The 16,698-nt window shown below is 33.5% G+C and overlaps 1 protein-coding gene across 7 annotated transcripts in view; it reads right to left on the bottom strand.

Annotated features, from left to right (window-relative positions):
• LOC127735938 (inactive polypeptide N-acetylgalactosaminyltransferase-like protein 5) overlaps positions 1-16,698 on the bottom strand; it is a 55,450-nt gene continuing 38,752 nt past the window's right edge. For 2 of the 7 annotated variants that reach the window (XM_052246383.1, XM_052246382.1), the window contains exons 8-11: positions 13,515-13,649; positions 8,102-8,206; positions 2,855-2,989; positions 1-263 (exon numbers count right to left, since the gene is read on the bottom strand). In XM_052246383.1, the coding sequence (XP_052102343.1) occupies positions 138-263; positions 2,855-2,989; positions 8,102-8,206; positions 13,515-13,649 (501 nt within the window). In that variant the 3' untranslated portion in view covers positions 1-137. The other 5 variants (XM_052246387.1, XM_052246388.1, XM_052246384.1 and 2 more) reach the window with 5 other exon arrangements.

Here is a 16,698-nt window from a genome sequence, read left to right as displayed (position 1 = left end):
TCAAAAGAATAAACTGCGACTTTATTGTGTAAAAACTTCTCGATTACGTTTGAGTTTGTCCTCTTCATGGAAATGTTAAGATATGAGATCATTTTGAAATACACACAAATAATTTAACAGTACCATATATATGTCAATTACATATTGTAATGTTGAAAACTCCATTTTTGATGACGAGATGATGTATCACATTTGTCCATAAAGAGATTAAATCCATCATAGTTAATGCATAAACCACTTTTCACATGCATCAGATATCCATTCTGTAATAATAACATTACCATGAAAAAGAAATAACAAATATCCATTCTATAATAATAACATTACCATTAACTAGAAAGAACAGATATCTATTCTGTAATAATAACATTACCATAAACAAGAAGGAACAGATATCCATTCTGTAATAATAACATTACCATAAACAAGAAGGAACAGATATCTATTCTGTAATAATAACATTACCATAAACAAGAAGGAACAGATATCCATTCTGTAATAATAACATTACCATAAACAACAAGGAACAGATATCCATTCTGTAGTAATAACATTACCATAAACAAGAAGGAACAGATATCCATTCTGTAATAATAACATTACCATAAACAAGAAGGAACAGATATCCATTCTGTAATAATAACATTACCATTAACAAGAAGGAACAGATATCCATTCTGTAATAATAACATTACCATTAACAAGAAGGAACAGATATCCATTCTGTAATAATAACATTACCTACCATTAACAAGAAAGAACATATATCCATTCTGTAATAATAACATTACCATAAACAAGAAGGAACAGATATCCATTCTGTAATAATAACATTACCATAAACAAGAAGGAACAGATATCCATTCTGTAATAATAACATTACCATAAACAAGAAGGAACAGCTATCCATTCTGTAATAATAACTATACCATTAACAAGAGAGAAAAGATAAAGCAGATAATTATTCTGTCATAATAACATTACCATTAACAAGAAGAAACAGATATCCATTTTGTAATAATAACATTACCATTAACAAGAGAGAAAAGATATAGCAGATATGTAGTCTGTAATAATAACATTACCAATAACAAGAAGGAACAGATATCTATTCTGTAATAATAACATTACCATTAACAAGAAGGAACAGATATAGCAGATATCTATTCTGAAATAATAACATTACCATTAACAAGAAGGAACAGATATCCATTCTGTAATAATAACATTACCATTAACAAGAAGGAACAGATATCCATTCTGTAATAATAACATTACCTACCATTAACAAGAAAGAACATATATCCATTCTGTAATAATAACATTACCATTAACATGAAGGAACAGATATCCATTCTGTAATAATAACATTACCATAAACAAGAAGGAATAGATGTCCATTCTGTAATAATAACATTACCATTAACAAGAAGGAATAGATGTCCATTCTTTAAAAATAACATTACCATTAACAAGAAATTACAGATATCCATTATGTAATAATAAAATTGATTGATTGAATGGTGTTTAACGCCACTTTTAGCAGTATTGTGCTATTTCGTGGCGGTCTGTTTCTATTGGTGGAGGTAGCCGAAGTGCCCGGAGAAAACCACCGGTAGGAAAACTGACAATCCTAGTCAAAAAAGAATGGAGTCGAGCGCACCTGTCACGTGCAGGCTAGTTAAACAGTAGTTCCGACTACTTAGACCGGCTTTGACTATACTTGTTTGTCCTTTCTGGTTTATAGCTCGATCTTTTTAATAAGCCTTGGATTTTCAAACATTTTGGCTTCGAGCATCACTGAAGAGACATTGATTGTCGAAATGCGCATCTGGTGCTGCAAAATTTGTACTGTTTATGTTAATATACCACTGGTCACCGAGTCCCCCTTTTTTTATAAGACAATTAGTGGAAAAATTCACTGAAATCAAAAGAGAGTAACTAATTGCGACTATTAAAAATAATTTTAGAGCGACTGTATGGATATTAACAAGCGTAGCCTATTGGAATAGTCTGTAGGACAGCATGATTTATTATCAATAGATAAGTACGACGATCTGGCTTTCAATAACTTCGAGCACCATTGAAATGGTATAATATTGCTTTTTTTCATAGACATTTGTGTTTTTGCATGTAATCTATTATGTCGTTATTTTAGCGTTAAGTTCTTTTCCTGTCCTAGTAAAAGCTGCGCGTTCTTTTTTTCTTTTTCTTAGTCCACTATTTGATATGAAAAAGGGGAGGGTTAAGATAAAAATAAACACTAGTTTATCCCAGCAACATATTCATGTTCCAGATCAAAAGCAAAGAACCTCGTTAGTGGTCTTATGTCATATCTTTATATTTCTTTGAGAATTTTGTGTCGATTGCAGTTCTTTGATAGATTCTGCTTAATGTATTCACTGCGTTTTATTCATATAATAAGAAAATAATTCCCTTATAATACTTACATCATACTATAAACATATGATACGAATGTCAGTAGGCACGGTCCGTGATGTGCAAAAGCTTCAAATTAAAAGGGGCTAAACAGAACAGACAAGCCCAAATTTTAGTCAATTCCATCTGGGGACAAAGGAGGAGGGGGTTGCAACATTAGTTTAGTTTAGTGCTATTTAATATATACAGAAGACAATTAACAGGAATATGTATACATGACATTTCCTGAATCATGTAAGTACGTAACGTCAATACAAATTTTGAAATGTTTTGTTCATATTTTACGTTATTTATTTCATTTCTTTCTCGATCAAAACTATGTTTCTTTTTTAGTTAAACGTTTATTTTTTTTTACCAAAAATATAGCATACATAAAAACCTGAGTGAAATTCCGTCACTTTATATTATTGGTTACCTTCTCGTGTTTCCATTTATCTTGTGGACCGATTATACAGTCTTCTAGTTTCGGTTTTGAACCCTTTTTACTTTCCTTTACAACCACACATTGAAGAGAAGTTCGTAGCAAAAGATCTTTAGTCCAAGAAAATCCCTATAAGGTACAACAAATATTTAGATACAAACCATTATAAATTGACTGTCGTCTACATTCCAACACATAGTCTGGAAAACAATCTGAAATACCGGATAAAGGCATAAAGAGATTAGGCTTGTTTCCTGTAAGGGATGAGATGAAGATTAGGCTTACTTCATGTTTCAATTGAGGTGGTGGGATAAGGATTACGCGTGTTTCTTGTTTCAATTGAGGAGGTTGGATAAGGATTACGCGTGTTCCAGTGAGGAGTTTGGATGAGTATCATGCTTGTTTCAAGTGAGGAGGTGGCATGAGTGTTATTCTTGTTTCCTGTCAAGAGGTGGGATGCGGATTAGGCTTGTTTCCTGTTTCCAGTGAGGAGGTGGGATATAGATAAATCATGTTTCCTGTTTCTAGTGAAGAAATGAGATGAATATTATGCTTGTTGCCTGTTTCCGGTCAGGAGGTGGCATACGGATTAGGCTTTTTTCCTGTTTCCAGTAAGGAGGTGAAATGAGGATTGAGCTTGTTTTCTTTTGAAGTGAGGAAGTGGGATAAGGAATAATATGAAAATAAGAAGATATGGTATGATTGTCCATGAGACAACTCTCCACCAGAGACCAAATGACATAGAGGTTAACAACTATAGGTCACCGTACGGCCTTCAACAATTGCAAAACTCATACTGCATACTCAGCTATTATAAAAGGCCCTGAAATGACAAATGTAAAACAATTCAAACGAGAAAAATAATGGCCTGATTTATGTAAAAATCAATGAACGAAAATCAAATATGATATAAAACAACAAACGACAACCACTGAATCACAGGCTCCTGGTTTAGGACAGGCACATGTAGAATGTGGCGAGGTTAAAATAATTTGCTGGAAAAACACAGACCGGACGTGGCATGGTATTTATACATCCCAACAACAAAAAAGACACTAAGTACCGATCTGAGAGTACTCACAGTTACTGACACCTACATTGTAGTTCAAAGCCAACAACAACTAATAAAAAATCAAATTATCTAAGACTAAAGCAGTATTTCTGTTTCCTATGCGGAGGTGGGATGAAGATAAGATTTGTTTCTTGTTTCCAGTGATGAGGTGGGATTAGAATTAAGCTTGTTTTCTTTTCTAGCGATGAGGTGAGATGAGGATTAAGCTTGTTTATGTTTCTAGTGATGGGGTGAGATGATGATTAGTCTTGTTTCCTGCTTCTAGTGAGGAGATGATATGAAGATGTGGCCTCATCCATGTTCTAGCGAGGAGGTAAAATGATTATTCGGCTTGTTTCCTGTTTCTAGTGAGGAGATGAGATTAGGATTAGGACTGTTTCCTGTTACAGTCAGGAGGTGAGATCAGGATTGAGCTTGGTTCCAGTGATATGAGATTAGAATAAGGCTTGATTTATGTTGCCAGTGCGGAGATGAGATGATCATAGGGATTACTTTCAGTAAAGATCGAAGAAAAGACGGGCTTTGTTCGATGTTTAGAGTGCAGGTGAGATAAGAACCTTTTTCCTGTTAAAAGTGGCGAAGTGACAGAATGATGAGGTTGGGTCCATGTTTCCAGTATGGAGGTGATATACAGACTGGGCTTGTTCTATGTTATAAATGTGGCTTTGAAATAAGGACGAAGCTTCTTACATGTTTTCTATGAGGGGTGGACAGGGGGTACCCTTCTCCCACCTCCCGCACCCTATCTCCCACCTCCCAATTTTAGAATCTTTTTTTCTCTCCCACCTTTTTTTGTCCTCCACCTCCCGCCCCCCTCCAATCTCCCTCAAAAGCTGTCCACCCTCTCTTCTATGAGGAGATAGGATATGAATGGCACTTGTTCATCTTTCCTGTGAGGAGGTGAAATCAGGATGAGGCTGGATTCATGTTTATATTGAGCAAGTGAGATAATTATTCAATGTTTCTAGTGAGGAGTTGAGATACGGATTGGGGCTTATTGCATTTTTACATCGAGATGACCGTGCTATCGCCTAAATTTTGCACACGAAACTTTCGTTTTGGGATTGTAACCGATCTATAAACATGATAAATACGCGGATATTAAACTAGTGCAAACTAACATTCCTTATCGTTTGTTATAAATACATCTCTTCAATGAATACTGATAAAAATATTTTTGTTTAGAACATAAATTAATAATATGAAATTTTTTTTGTCGTTAGATATATATATATAAATGTATGTAAAAAATCATTGATAATATCTATGCACACCGTACCGAAAAATTGTGTTAAAGCATGCGGAAGAATATCTCAAGAACGTTTTGCGACAATCCCGGCAAGGACCGGTAACTCTGTAATTGTTTTTGCGGGAAAATATGAACTCCTACTCATACCCAATCTTTTAGAAAAATCAAATTTTTACAGAAGAGTGTCCTCCATGCACTTGCACTGCACTATTATTAGAATAGTAGAATAGAATGATATACAAATGGTTGAAAATTATATATACATGTTACTGTTATATTAATATAATATATAACAACAAACCAGTGTATACTGATTTGTATCACTACAATATAAAAGTTATTACGGTGAGGTTGAAAAAAATATATCTCTGTACATTAATCTCAGTTTCAGGTATAGAGATGTGATTTTTTTCTGTGACAAGTGCTTTAGACCAGCCACAAGAACTTGCGTTCAACCGATGGTCAGTACTTCAGTACTTTGATTACAGTTTGTTATGTGTATGAAGTGGAACTGAAGTTTTAAAAATGAAATCGAACACTTTACTTTAATATTTATTTAATCAAAGCAAAACACTATCTGGATTTAGTTTTGTCAACAAAAAACGGGGACCATTAAATACCGATTATCAAAATGCGGACAACCTGCTAATCGATTCATCGGATTTTATTTGGGTATTTGCAAGATAGAAACAAGTGTTTTCTTTGTTTCTCCAGAAAACCAGATTGAAGGTGACTTGATAAGTTTGGGTCAAACTTATCAACGTCAGTTTATTCATTATAACGTCGATTATATATCCGGGTCAAAGTTATTAAGGCCAGGTCAACGTATTTTGTCGTCACAAAGCCGTGATATGTACCAATTACCAGGTTGTCTGCATATTGATATCGTAAAATATCAGCTGCGAGTCGCAATATGAAGTTTTTTGTCGAGTGAGCGCAGCGAACGAGATCAAAAAGGCTTCATATTGTGTCGATCAGCTGATATTTTACAACATGAATATGCAGACAACCAGACAATCGATTCATCGGGTTGTATTTGCGTATTTTGTTTTCTTTGTTTCACCAGCAAACCGGAAGATGAGGTGATTAGTTCGGGTCAAACTTATCAACGTCGGTTCATATATTATGACGTCGGTGATATGTCCGGGTCATTAAAGTTATTAAGGCCGGGTCAACGTACTAGTATTTGACGTCACAAAGCCGTGACATGCAATTTTATTAAGTGCTGAACAGAGTGCTACAGACAGAGGGACGACCGATAAGTAATTTTATGAAGATCTGAGCAGATTTATACAGACAATGGCAACACTGATAAATTATCACCTCTTCCCTCGTCCCATAGTGTGAAAGAGGATAAATCTTTTTTTGTACAAGAAAAATCAGTTTCCATCACAATACACTGAAGTAAAAACGGTTTACCTTCAAATACAGTTCAGTTTCCAAATAAAATTCAAACAGTCTCATTAAAACAGGACTATAAATTTAGGTTACCCGTTATTTGTCTTCGTGCTATTATGTTTCTTTTAGTGGTACGATTTTTGCATGACTCGATATTCATGCATCCCGTCATCGGATTTTTAACCTTATAGGCGTTCCTGGAACAGGTGGGTCCTGCGGTTCGATTCGGACACAAGAGGTTTTTTTACAGTGTTGTTTATATTTTGTGCACCCTTGTATTTATATTTTACTTAATTTTTACTTATCGAGAAAGTGTATACTATATACGATATGTACTATTAACGACAAAATCGTTTCTATCAGTACCTTTGTCAATTCACCTTTTTTTTGCGTCTTTGTCAAATTTTCTATCTACTACAAAACCTTTTTTGTTGGCGTCTTTGTTAGATCTATTAGTATGTTTGTTTGGATTTTTAGTAAGTTGTGTTGTATGTCAGTGATGTCTGCACAGGTTTGGCTTCTGGATCCCAATTATTGTCACATTAACCTATTATGTCTGTTTGGGTAGCTAATCAAATTTTGTCAATATATTAAGGTAACTATAAACAACTGTCATACAAGAGGGAGGTTTAGCTAGCTATAAAACCAGGTTTTACCCACCACTTTCGTCGGGAAATGCCTGTAATAAGACAGGAATTGGCCGTTGTTTTTCACTTGTTCCGTTGATTGATAGCGTTTGTGTTTGTCATACTTTATTATACTTTTTTATCATGCAATATATTGTCAATGAAACCGTTAATACCACAAATGTTTTTCAAGAAGGCCAATCAATTATATCAAAAGCATCACTGCAGCTTAAAGTAAGTCATTACAGAAACAATTGCTTGTAATCACCAGCAACAGAATGAGGTAAGCCTCTTATTCTAGTAATTCTTATATCTTGTTCGAATGAATAACGAAAGAATAGACAATATGCTGTCTACTATAGTATTATTAATTATACTCGAGGGTCTGTTGGGTATCTTGGACTCTTGCCTCTTACATGATGTTAAAATAATATTTATTTGAATGTTCATGTTACTCCTCGAGATGGAAACATCAAGACAAGTTACTTGACCTCAAGATTTAAAATTTAGTACAAATTAATTGCCCTCGAGAAGTAAACCTACTTTTTTGTAGAAATTTTTCAGCAACGTAAAAGCTACCAATCCAAGGCGTCTGAACAACAAGTTGCAACAATTCTATTATAGTTCACATGATCTATCCTAGCTACATGTGGAGTGGAAAATATTTACCTAGCAAGATTACGGAGTATAAGCATTTATCTTTTGAAGGGATCAGTCAGAAACACAGGTTACTTATTTTTGTTCGCTTGTTTATTTCTTTTGTTTTATAATTTTCAATCTTACATTTTCAATTATTCAGGCATGGCTTTATCTGTCCACTCTTGTAGTTATAACCTTTCCTTCCGGCCTTTCTTTTTAACTTTCAACAAAAAAGATATTTAGTCTTTCGAGTTTACCTGTGTTGCAAGTTGATGAGAGCATATTTCTGTATACAGCAATTCTTCAGCTTGAAATAAGTATTCATGGTTGTCTAAGCACTTATCATGATTTATATTTCGTATCTGAAATGAATTACATTAACGATTGGTCATTATTTGTATAGTATTCTGTACACAAATGTGGTGTTTATAAATCTAAAGTATTATGTCTATATCTGATAAAACCCGCGTATCTTAAAACTATCTGTGTAAGTATCAAATAGGAGATATACACTGCGTATACAGGCGCTGCTGCAATGTTGCTTTACAGACATGGCGAGTGAACAATAAGAAAATTAGAATCATCTCTTTAGTCGAAAAGTAGTTAGTTATCAACAGATCCTCATTGTCAATTTCTAGATCTTAGTCAACATATGAAGCAGACTGAACAGTATCTGTGGTATCCTTCATTTCAAGTTTATTTGGAGTCCCGAATCATTAAATCAAAGACATCATTTTTATTGAGAAATTAAAATAATTACGTTTCTGATGTTATAAAATTGCCAAAGCATGTCTGTTAAAAGAATTTGTAGATAAACTGAGACAGGAACATTTCAAGTTTGTATCTTTTCTACTCTTAGGCCACACCAATTTGATTAATAGTTCTTTGGATTTTCCCGCTCCTTTTTGGAGAAATTGACTTTTCAATAAAAAAAAAATACTGTTTCCGCAAATTTTTGGTCCGCATGCCGCTCCAAAAATAGTTTCTCGTTGACATTTTTGTTCACATAGACGCTTTTCTGTTGCAAATGCTCCTATCGTTTTAAATGCACGTGTGATAAATCGACAAAACATGTTTAACCCCGCCGAATTTTTGTGCCTGTCCCAAGTCAGGAGCCTCTGGCCTTGTTAGTCTTGTATGTTTTTTTTTAATTTTAGCTCATTTATATGTTTCGGAGTTAAGTGTGACGTCCATTTTCACTGAACAAGTACACATTTTTGTTTAGGGGCCAGCTGAAACCCGCCCCCGGTTGCGGGATTTTCTCGCTGTGTTGAAGACCCATTGGTGACCTTGGGATGTTTTCTGCTCTTTGGTCGGGTTGTTGTCTCTTTGGCACATTCCCAATTTCCATTCTCAATTTTATTCCTCTTGTAAAATGCATCTGCTATGCTTCCTAAATATATATATATGACTTGTTTATATATATATATATATATATATATATATATATATATATATATAAATATATGGATTTAAATGAAAATTTACATAGACAAAGCTTACTTGAAGAAATTAACCAAAATTAACTAAACCACAGTGAGACAAGAAAGACTGATATGGTACAGGCACCAATAAATCAAATCATATACATAAGAGCATATGTTATGGAACGCCACAGCTGTCTTATGTGGAACTCTGATATTACTTGATGTTGTTTTATTATTACTTGATGATATTTTGTCTTTACTTAATATGGTTTTGACATTTCGTAATGATGTTTTGATATAACTCAATATGGAATAGTCATTACTTAATGCTATTTCGATATTACACGATATGGTTTCGTATTGACTTGATATAGTTTTGTCATTACTTAATATGGTTTTGTCATTACTCGATGTGGTTTCACCATTATTTAATGTGGTTGTGTCATAAGTCAATGTGGTTTTAACAATACTTGATGTGAATGTGACTTAACGTTATGTAGTTGTTTCATTACATGATGTGGTTTTGTTATTTTGTAATGATCATTTGCCTATTCTTTATATGGTTTTAACATTACGCATTGATGTTTCAAAATTTGACGATTTTACACTACATGATGTGTTTGTTTCATTATTTGATGTGGTCCTGTCATTCTTTGATGTGGTTATCCCATTACTTGATGAGTAAAATCACGTGACCAATTCGGAAAAACCTGTTCTATTTTTAGATAGATTTCCATGTTATATGTGCCTTGGATGAGTGTGGCCATCCGTCGAATTAGAGTTCGGGTTACTGTTTGAGTTAAACTTTGAGTTAGTCTTCGATTTCGAATTCAAGTCATTATTAGAATTAAAGTTTTAGTTAGCATTGAATTTCGAGTTGGACTTCGAGTTTGAGTCACATTTAAAGGTAGAGTTCTAGCTACAACATTAAATTTGAGTCACTTTTTGAGGTAGAGTTTGAGTAAGATTCGAATTTAAGTCTCATTTAGATTAATTAAGATTATGAGTTGAAATTCGAGCTATCTTATATGAGTTCGTAATTAAATTTTCTATCGCGGAACAAGGACTTTTGCTCGGGCTTCCGAAAAGAGGGCTCCGGGGTATGCGTACAAAAGATAAACAATGTTACAGTATACAAAACGCAACATAGAAGTTGAAATAAAGCTAGATGTGGTGTGATTGACAATGAGACAACTATCCACCAGAGTTTAAATGCAGTGGATGTAAGAAATCATATATAGACAACCGTACAGCCTTCAACACACCGTATAGTCAGTTACAAAAGGCCACCATGCACCATGTGAAAAAATTCAAACGAAAAAACAAACGGTCTTATTTATAAATAAACAATCTACAAAAAACAAAATGACAAACATTTATACAACGACAACAATTGAACTTCACGCTCCTGACTTGGGGCAGGTACATAAAGTAAGTGCACGTGGCGGAGTTTAACATGTATGTGAGCGCTAAATCCTAACCTTAAATCGGACTGTTACAGTTGTGTAACAGCACAACACGAGAAAAAAATGTAAACTAGACAAAGTGATTCCCCCGCACTCAACTCATTTAACCGCTTATACCCCAAAAATGACAAAAAAAGTTCAATTATCTCCCAAAAAGAGCAAAAGATAATAAAAATAAAACCCCTGACCACATGCACACTTTCAATCTATGTACAAACAGCCAGCAGAGTGAGAACTTCCTAGCATTCAAACTGTAGGAGGAGTTACCTGGAAACGCTCTTCTTATGCAAGTAAATTTCCCAAAAAATTACAAAGTTCAACTATCTCCCAAAAGAGCAAATATTAATAAACATTAAACCCTGACCACATGTACACCTTCAATATATTAAACAGACAGTAAAGAGAAAACTTCCTAGGATTCAAACTGTAAGAGGAGTTATGCGGAATAACTATATACCCATAATGGGACGGACAGACGGACGGACGGACGGACGGACGGACAGAGGTAAAACAATATCCCCCCCCCCCCCCAACTTTCAGTTGCGGTGGCATACAAAACAGTTTCATTTGACTGATTCAATAGATCGGTATGACTTGGTAATATAAATCCATCGGGGTGATCTCGGATGCTCAAGAAAGGCACCCGTCGTGTTATTCGAGAAAGTACAAACCCAGTGATTTGATTTTATTTGGTAGTTTACATTCAAGGAAAAGATGACGGTATTATGGTTACGACCACTGGAACATGTCCGTCGTCACATGTGAAACAGATATTCCAAAAAGTTTATTTTTCAATTAGTGCGAGGTAGATCAGGGAATTCAATTGATTACAAATAAAAGATTGATATTCGTATAAGTTCAAATGATCATTTACGCTAAAAAAAAAATTCGGAGAATTCTTATTTTATAGTATTGATGCTTTGTCGCTTAGTCCGAGCCCCCCTCCCCCCGTTTCCCTGTAACTTTAGTGTAAGTTGATTTGAAGCGTTTCATTTGCACCAATAAAGTTCAAGTCTTTTGATTTGTGTCGAGCCTGCGACATCAATGTAGCGGCAGTGAGACACAACAAACCCTATATTTCGTCGTCGATAGTGGCGTCGGCGTCTCCATCTCCATTTTTTTTTTATTTCTATTGAGTTTAACCTTTCATTATACATGTTACTAAACATGTATGCCATCATAATTTTGTACTTTTAGAATATCATACTGTATTTGTTTACTTCGAATATTGTATCTGTATTTATATTGTATGTTTCTCTTTAAACTTGTATTTAGTTTTAAGAGAATAAAGTATCTATGTATCTATCTATAGATCGTTAGGTTTCTAGTTTTTTACATTTTTCATTTCGGAACCTTTTATAGCTTACTATAGGGTATAGGTTTTGCTCATTGTTGAAAGACATACAGTTTTGTTTTAGTTAAATAAAACCGAATTAAATTGTTTTGACATGATAAATTTGTAAACCTCCATGAAGTGTTTTAAAACTTGTATAGGAGTTATTCCTCAATTTCAAGAAAAAGCATCTACAGAAAAACATTTTTTTTTTAAATTTTTTTTTACCGATAAATGTATAGATAAATGTACAGCCGACCAACATGACGTTTTTACACTTACAGCAGCAATATCAGGCGAGACACATGGTTCCGTGGAATTTTTTACGAATTTATTACAAAAATTCTGCTTCCGTTTGAGAACTTCGGATAAAAACAACAGGTCCAAGTGGTTTGGGGATATCCCAATTATGTCCGAAATACTGTAAACTTTTTAATACTTTTTTTCTTATTATTGTCTGCCGTTCCCCTTTTTCATACCAAATAACTCTAAACAACCACTCGAACTTTAATTTGAACTTTAACTCAATGGATAGCGATACCCATCCAAGGCACATTAAACAAACGATATATTGAAATCTGTTTAAAAATAGAACATTTTTTTTTTTCCGAATTGGTCACGTGGTTTTACCTCATCAAGTAATGGGATAACCACATCAAAGAATGACAGGACCACATCAAATAATGAAACAAACACATCATGTAGTGTAAAATCGTCAAATTTTGAAACATCAATGCGTAATGTTAAAACCATATAAAGAATAGGCAAATCATCATTACGAAATAACAAAACCACATCATGTAATGAAACAACTACATAACGTTAAGTCACATTCACATCAAGTAATGTTAAAACCACATTGACTAATGACACAACCACATTAAATAATGGTGAAACCACATCGAGTAATGACAAAACCATATTGAATAATGACAAAACTATATCAAGTCAATACGAAACCATATCGTGTAATATCGAAATATCATTAAGTAATGACTATTCCATATTGAGTTATATCAAAACATCATTACGTAATGTCAAAACCATATTAAGTAAAGACAAAATATCATCAAGTAATAATAAAACAACATAAAGTAATATCAGAGTTCCACATAAGACAGCTGTGGCGTTCCATAATATGTTGCTCCTCGTTTTTCTATGAAATAACCCAGTTATAACATGTACATAAATTGTACAACTTCTAAATCACTAAATTCTAAAAAAAAAATTATACCGTTCGCTTCTCTTGTAGAGCACTCGCCTCTAAAAAAAACTCAAGAAATATATAAAAACAAAAAAATTTCGCTCGCTCGCCCCATATATTTTTGAGCTTTTTTCCAAAGAACTATTAATCAAATTAGTGTGGCCTTAAGATACAATTTTGACGATTGAACATCCAGTTATTCGAAGCTTGAAATGATGTTGGCATATAAATAATACTCACAGAACCCCAAGCTAATGCATCTCTGTCAAATATTGTTAACTCTGGCCAGATATTTGTTAAAAACCATGTGAAGTTTTTACATTGTAATTTGTCCTTTATTTGTAATCTTTCTGTCAAATCTCCAACATCCATTTTCTGAAAGAGCATAAATATATACCAACTATTAGTCTTCAGTCATACATAAATATCTTCTGATCAATTGAGCAATGGCCTCTGGACGTTTAGAATATAGCAAAGTGCTCTCGACCAATGAACTTGTAGGATTTGGTGTCTCTTAATTGTGAAGAATGAATGTAAATCATGTTCTTAGTAAGAGATTATCCTATTACAGGGGTCTATTTACATTTCAAAACAAAGAGTTACAACTACCCCGAAGCACATTTATCAGATTGAAAGAATTTGTGATTGAAACTGACTAAAAGTTGAATTGTGAAACAAACAAAAAAATCAAAATAAGTTAAAGTTTACTGGTGCAGTAAAATTTGTATATATACCTTTAATGTTATTATGAAAATATTAATATTGACATTTTCCTGACATAATGAAATAGTATTTGATTTAAAAGCCGGACCAACATATTGGCTGTGAAATAAAATTAGTTGCAACTCAAATGCATTTATCCTATTGATTTAAACTGTAAAAAAAGGGATAATTCCTCAATAAAATATTACATGATTTACGTTCATACTCACAATCAGGAAACATATACAATTCCTACCTTTTCTTTGTACTGTTGTGTCACCTAATGTCTATAACGCATTTTTTTTTTAAAATATTTCCCAAATTATAAGGAAGTCCTTACATCACTAAAACTAACCCATAAATGAAATGCTGAAAAATGAAGTCATGCATCAATTATAAACATTTGATTTACACTGATAATGAAACTAATTCTTGAATACAACCAATCAAGAGACCATTCGAGCCTTGGGCACTTTACAATATTCTAAGTTTGTTAGAGAATGATAATCCCTTACTTCATGATAAGTACTCGCTAACGCTCGTACTAAATCATGAAGAAATGGATTATCATTCTCTTACATATACTAAGCCATCAACAATCAATGAATCAATCATTCAATCAGTTAAGCGATATTCACTCTCTGTTTTGAATCGAATATCACATGACAGGGTATGTTGTGCAGTGGAAAATTTTTATTCGGTTGGGTTGCATTATATTCGATCTAATTTTATGCAGAGTTTATGGATGTCTGTTTTTTTTGATACATGTAAAAAGTAATTTATGTTTATAAAATGATTAAAACGTAATGTCAATTTCGTTTATTATATTTGTTGCATTCAAAAACCTACTGATAATTTAACAATAAAAAGTACATATAACATTCTCACACAAATTATCAACAATGTTACATATTTTAATTTATAAAAATGACATTCAGCTCTTCATATTGATGTTGAGGACACAATGCAAATTGTACAATTTTGCCTCGAAAAGGGCTTTTATCCAAAATGAATGATTATATATTCGAAAGACCAACCAAGTTATCATTACTTGGCGTCCGTCGTCCGTCGTCGTCCGTTAACTTTTACAAAAATCTTCTCCTCTGAAAATACTTGACCAAATTTAATCAATGACCAAATTTAACCAAACTTGGCCACAATCATCATTGGGGTATCTAGTTCAAACTAAAGGCTCTAAAGAGCCTGTGTCGATCACCTTGGTCTATGTGCATATTCAACAAAGGACACTCTCCAACATTGCAGACGAGAATAGAATTCATGACAAAAATCTCTGTTTTGTTGATCTTGTATTGCTGATCATTTATTCTGTTTAGTTTCTCTCTATCTTCTTTAGTTTTTACTCAAAACACAAAAGAGGGTAAAAAAAAATCCTCATTTAAGGGCAATCACTCCTATAAAGCGTGATAGTCTACTAACTATATCGACAAACTTTGACTTGTTAGTAGATCTTGCCTTGCTGATCATTTTTGTGATGCAAAGTGTCTATTTATCTATAATAAGTTTTATCATATAAGGCAAAATGCAAAACAAATGGTACAAAATCGTCTTTAAAGAGCAATAACTCCAATAAAGAGTCGTCGGACGATTGTATATCTTATCTTGCTGATCATTTTTGCTGATTTAAGTTTCTATCTATCTATTATGATTTTTAAGATATAAGGCAAAAACGCAGAAAATTGGTAAAAATGGTCATCAAATGGCAATAACTCTAATAAGGAGTTGACTGACGATTTCGACTTATTTGAAGAGCTTGTTCTGCTTGTAATTTTTGCTATTTAAAGTTTCTCAATATCTATTATAGTTTTCAAGATAATAGGCAAAAATGAAAAAAAAAAATGTAAAATTTGTCATTTAAAGGCAATAACTCCTATAAGAAGTCGTCTGGCAGTTTTGATGGATATGAACAATTGGTAGAGCTCAACATTCTGAACATTTTTGATCTTGTCTGATTTTCTCTATTTATAACGGTTTTCAAAATGATAGACAAAACTTGCATTTTACCCCTATGTTCTATTTTTAGCCATGTCGGCCACCTTGGTTGACAAGCGGGGTCAGCGGACTCTTTTTTGAACTAGATACCCCAATGACGATTGTGTCCAAGTTTGGTTAGATTTTGACCAGTAGTTTCAGAGGAGAAGATTTTTGTAAAAGTTAACGACAACGTCGACGACGGACACTTCGGTGAGAGTCCATCGTTTATTATGCATATAGACCTAAGTGAGCGACACAGGCTCTTCAGAGCCTCTAGTTTGTTAAGGTAGTGGATTAAGTGTTATTATATAGCAATTACTTAAAGTCTCATAAAACAAACTAATGAATGACACTTGTGTCGCTGGAAAAACTACCATTTTCATGTTTTTTTAAAAAAAAGGAAACCCATCATAATAAAAGTTTCTTGGCATGTTTATCAACATCTATAGGTGTCAGACCACCAATTCACTCCCTCCAATTTAGAACGTATGTAAAAGTAGCCCTAGTCTGACACAAAATAGTGCTTTCGATGTCATTGTTTACTTAACTAACCAACAAATTTGCAGAAATGAAACTTTTGGTGAAAGACTTAGAGAAATATATTTTAAATTAGACCATTTTGAGCCTAAATATACTTGTCTATGTGTTTGCATTAAAAATTGAGGATTAATGTGCTCCATAGTATACTAATTCAAGATTTTCTAAATACCAGGGGTTATTTTTAGTAGCA

Source organism: Mytilus californianus, unplaced genomic scaffold, assembly GCF_021869535.1.
Source record: "Mytilus californianus isolate M0D057914Y unplaced genomic scaffold, xbMytCali1.0.p SCAF_3, whole genome shotgun sequence".
NCBI classification, from domain to species: domain Eukaryota; kingdom Metazoa; phylum Mollusca; class Bivalvia; order Mytilida; family Mytilidae; genus Mytilus; species Mytilus californianus.
This window is presented reverse-complemented; position numbering and strand designations above follow the sequence as displayed.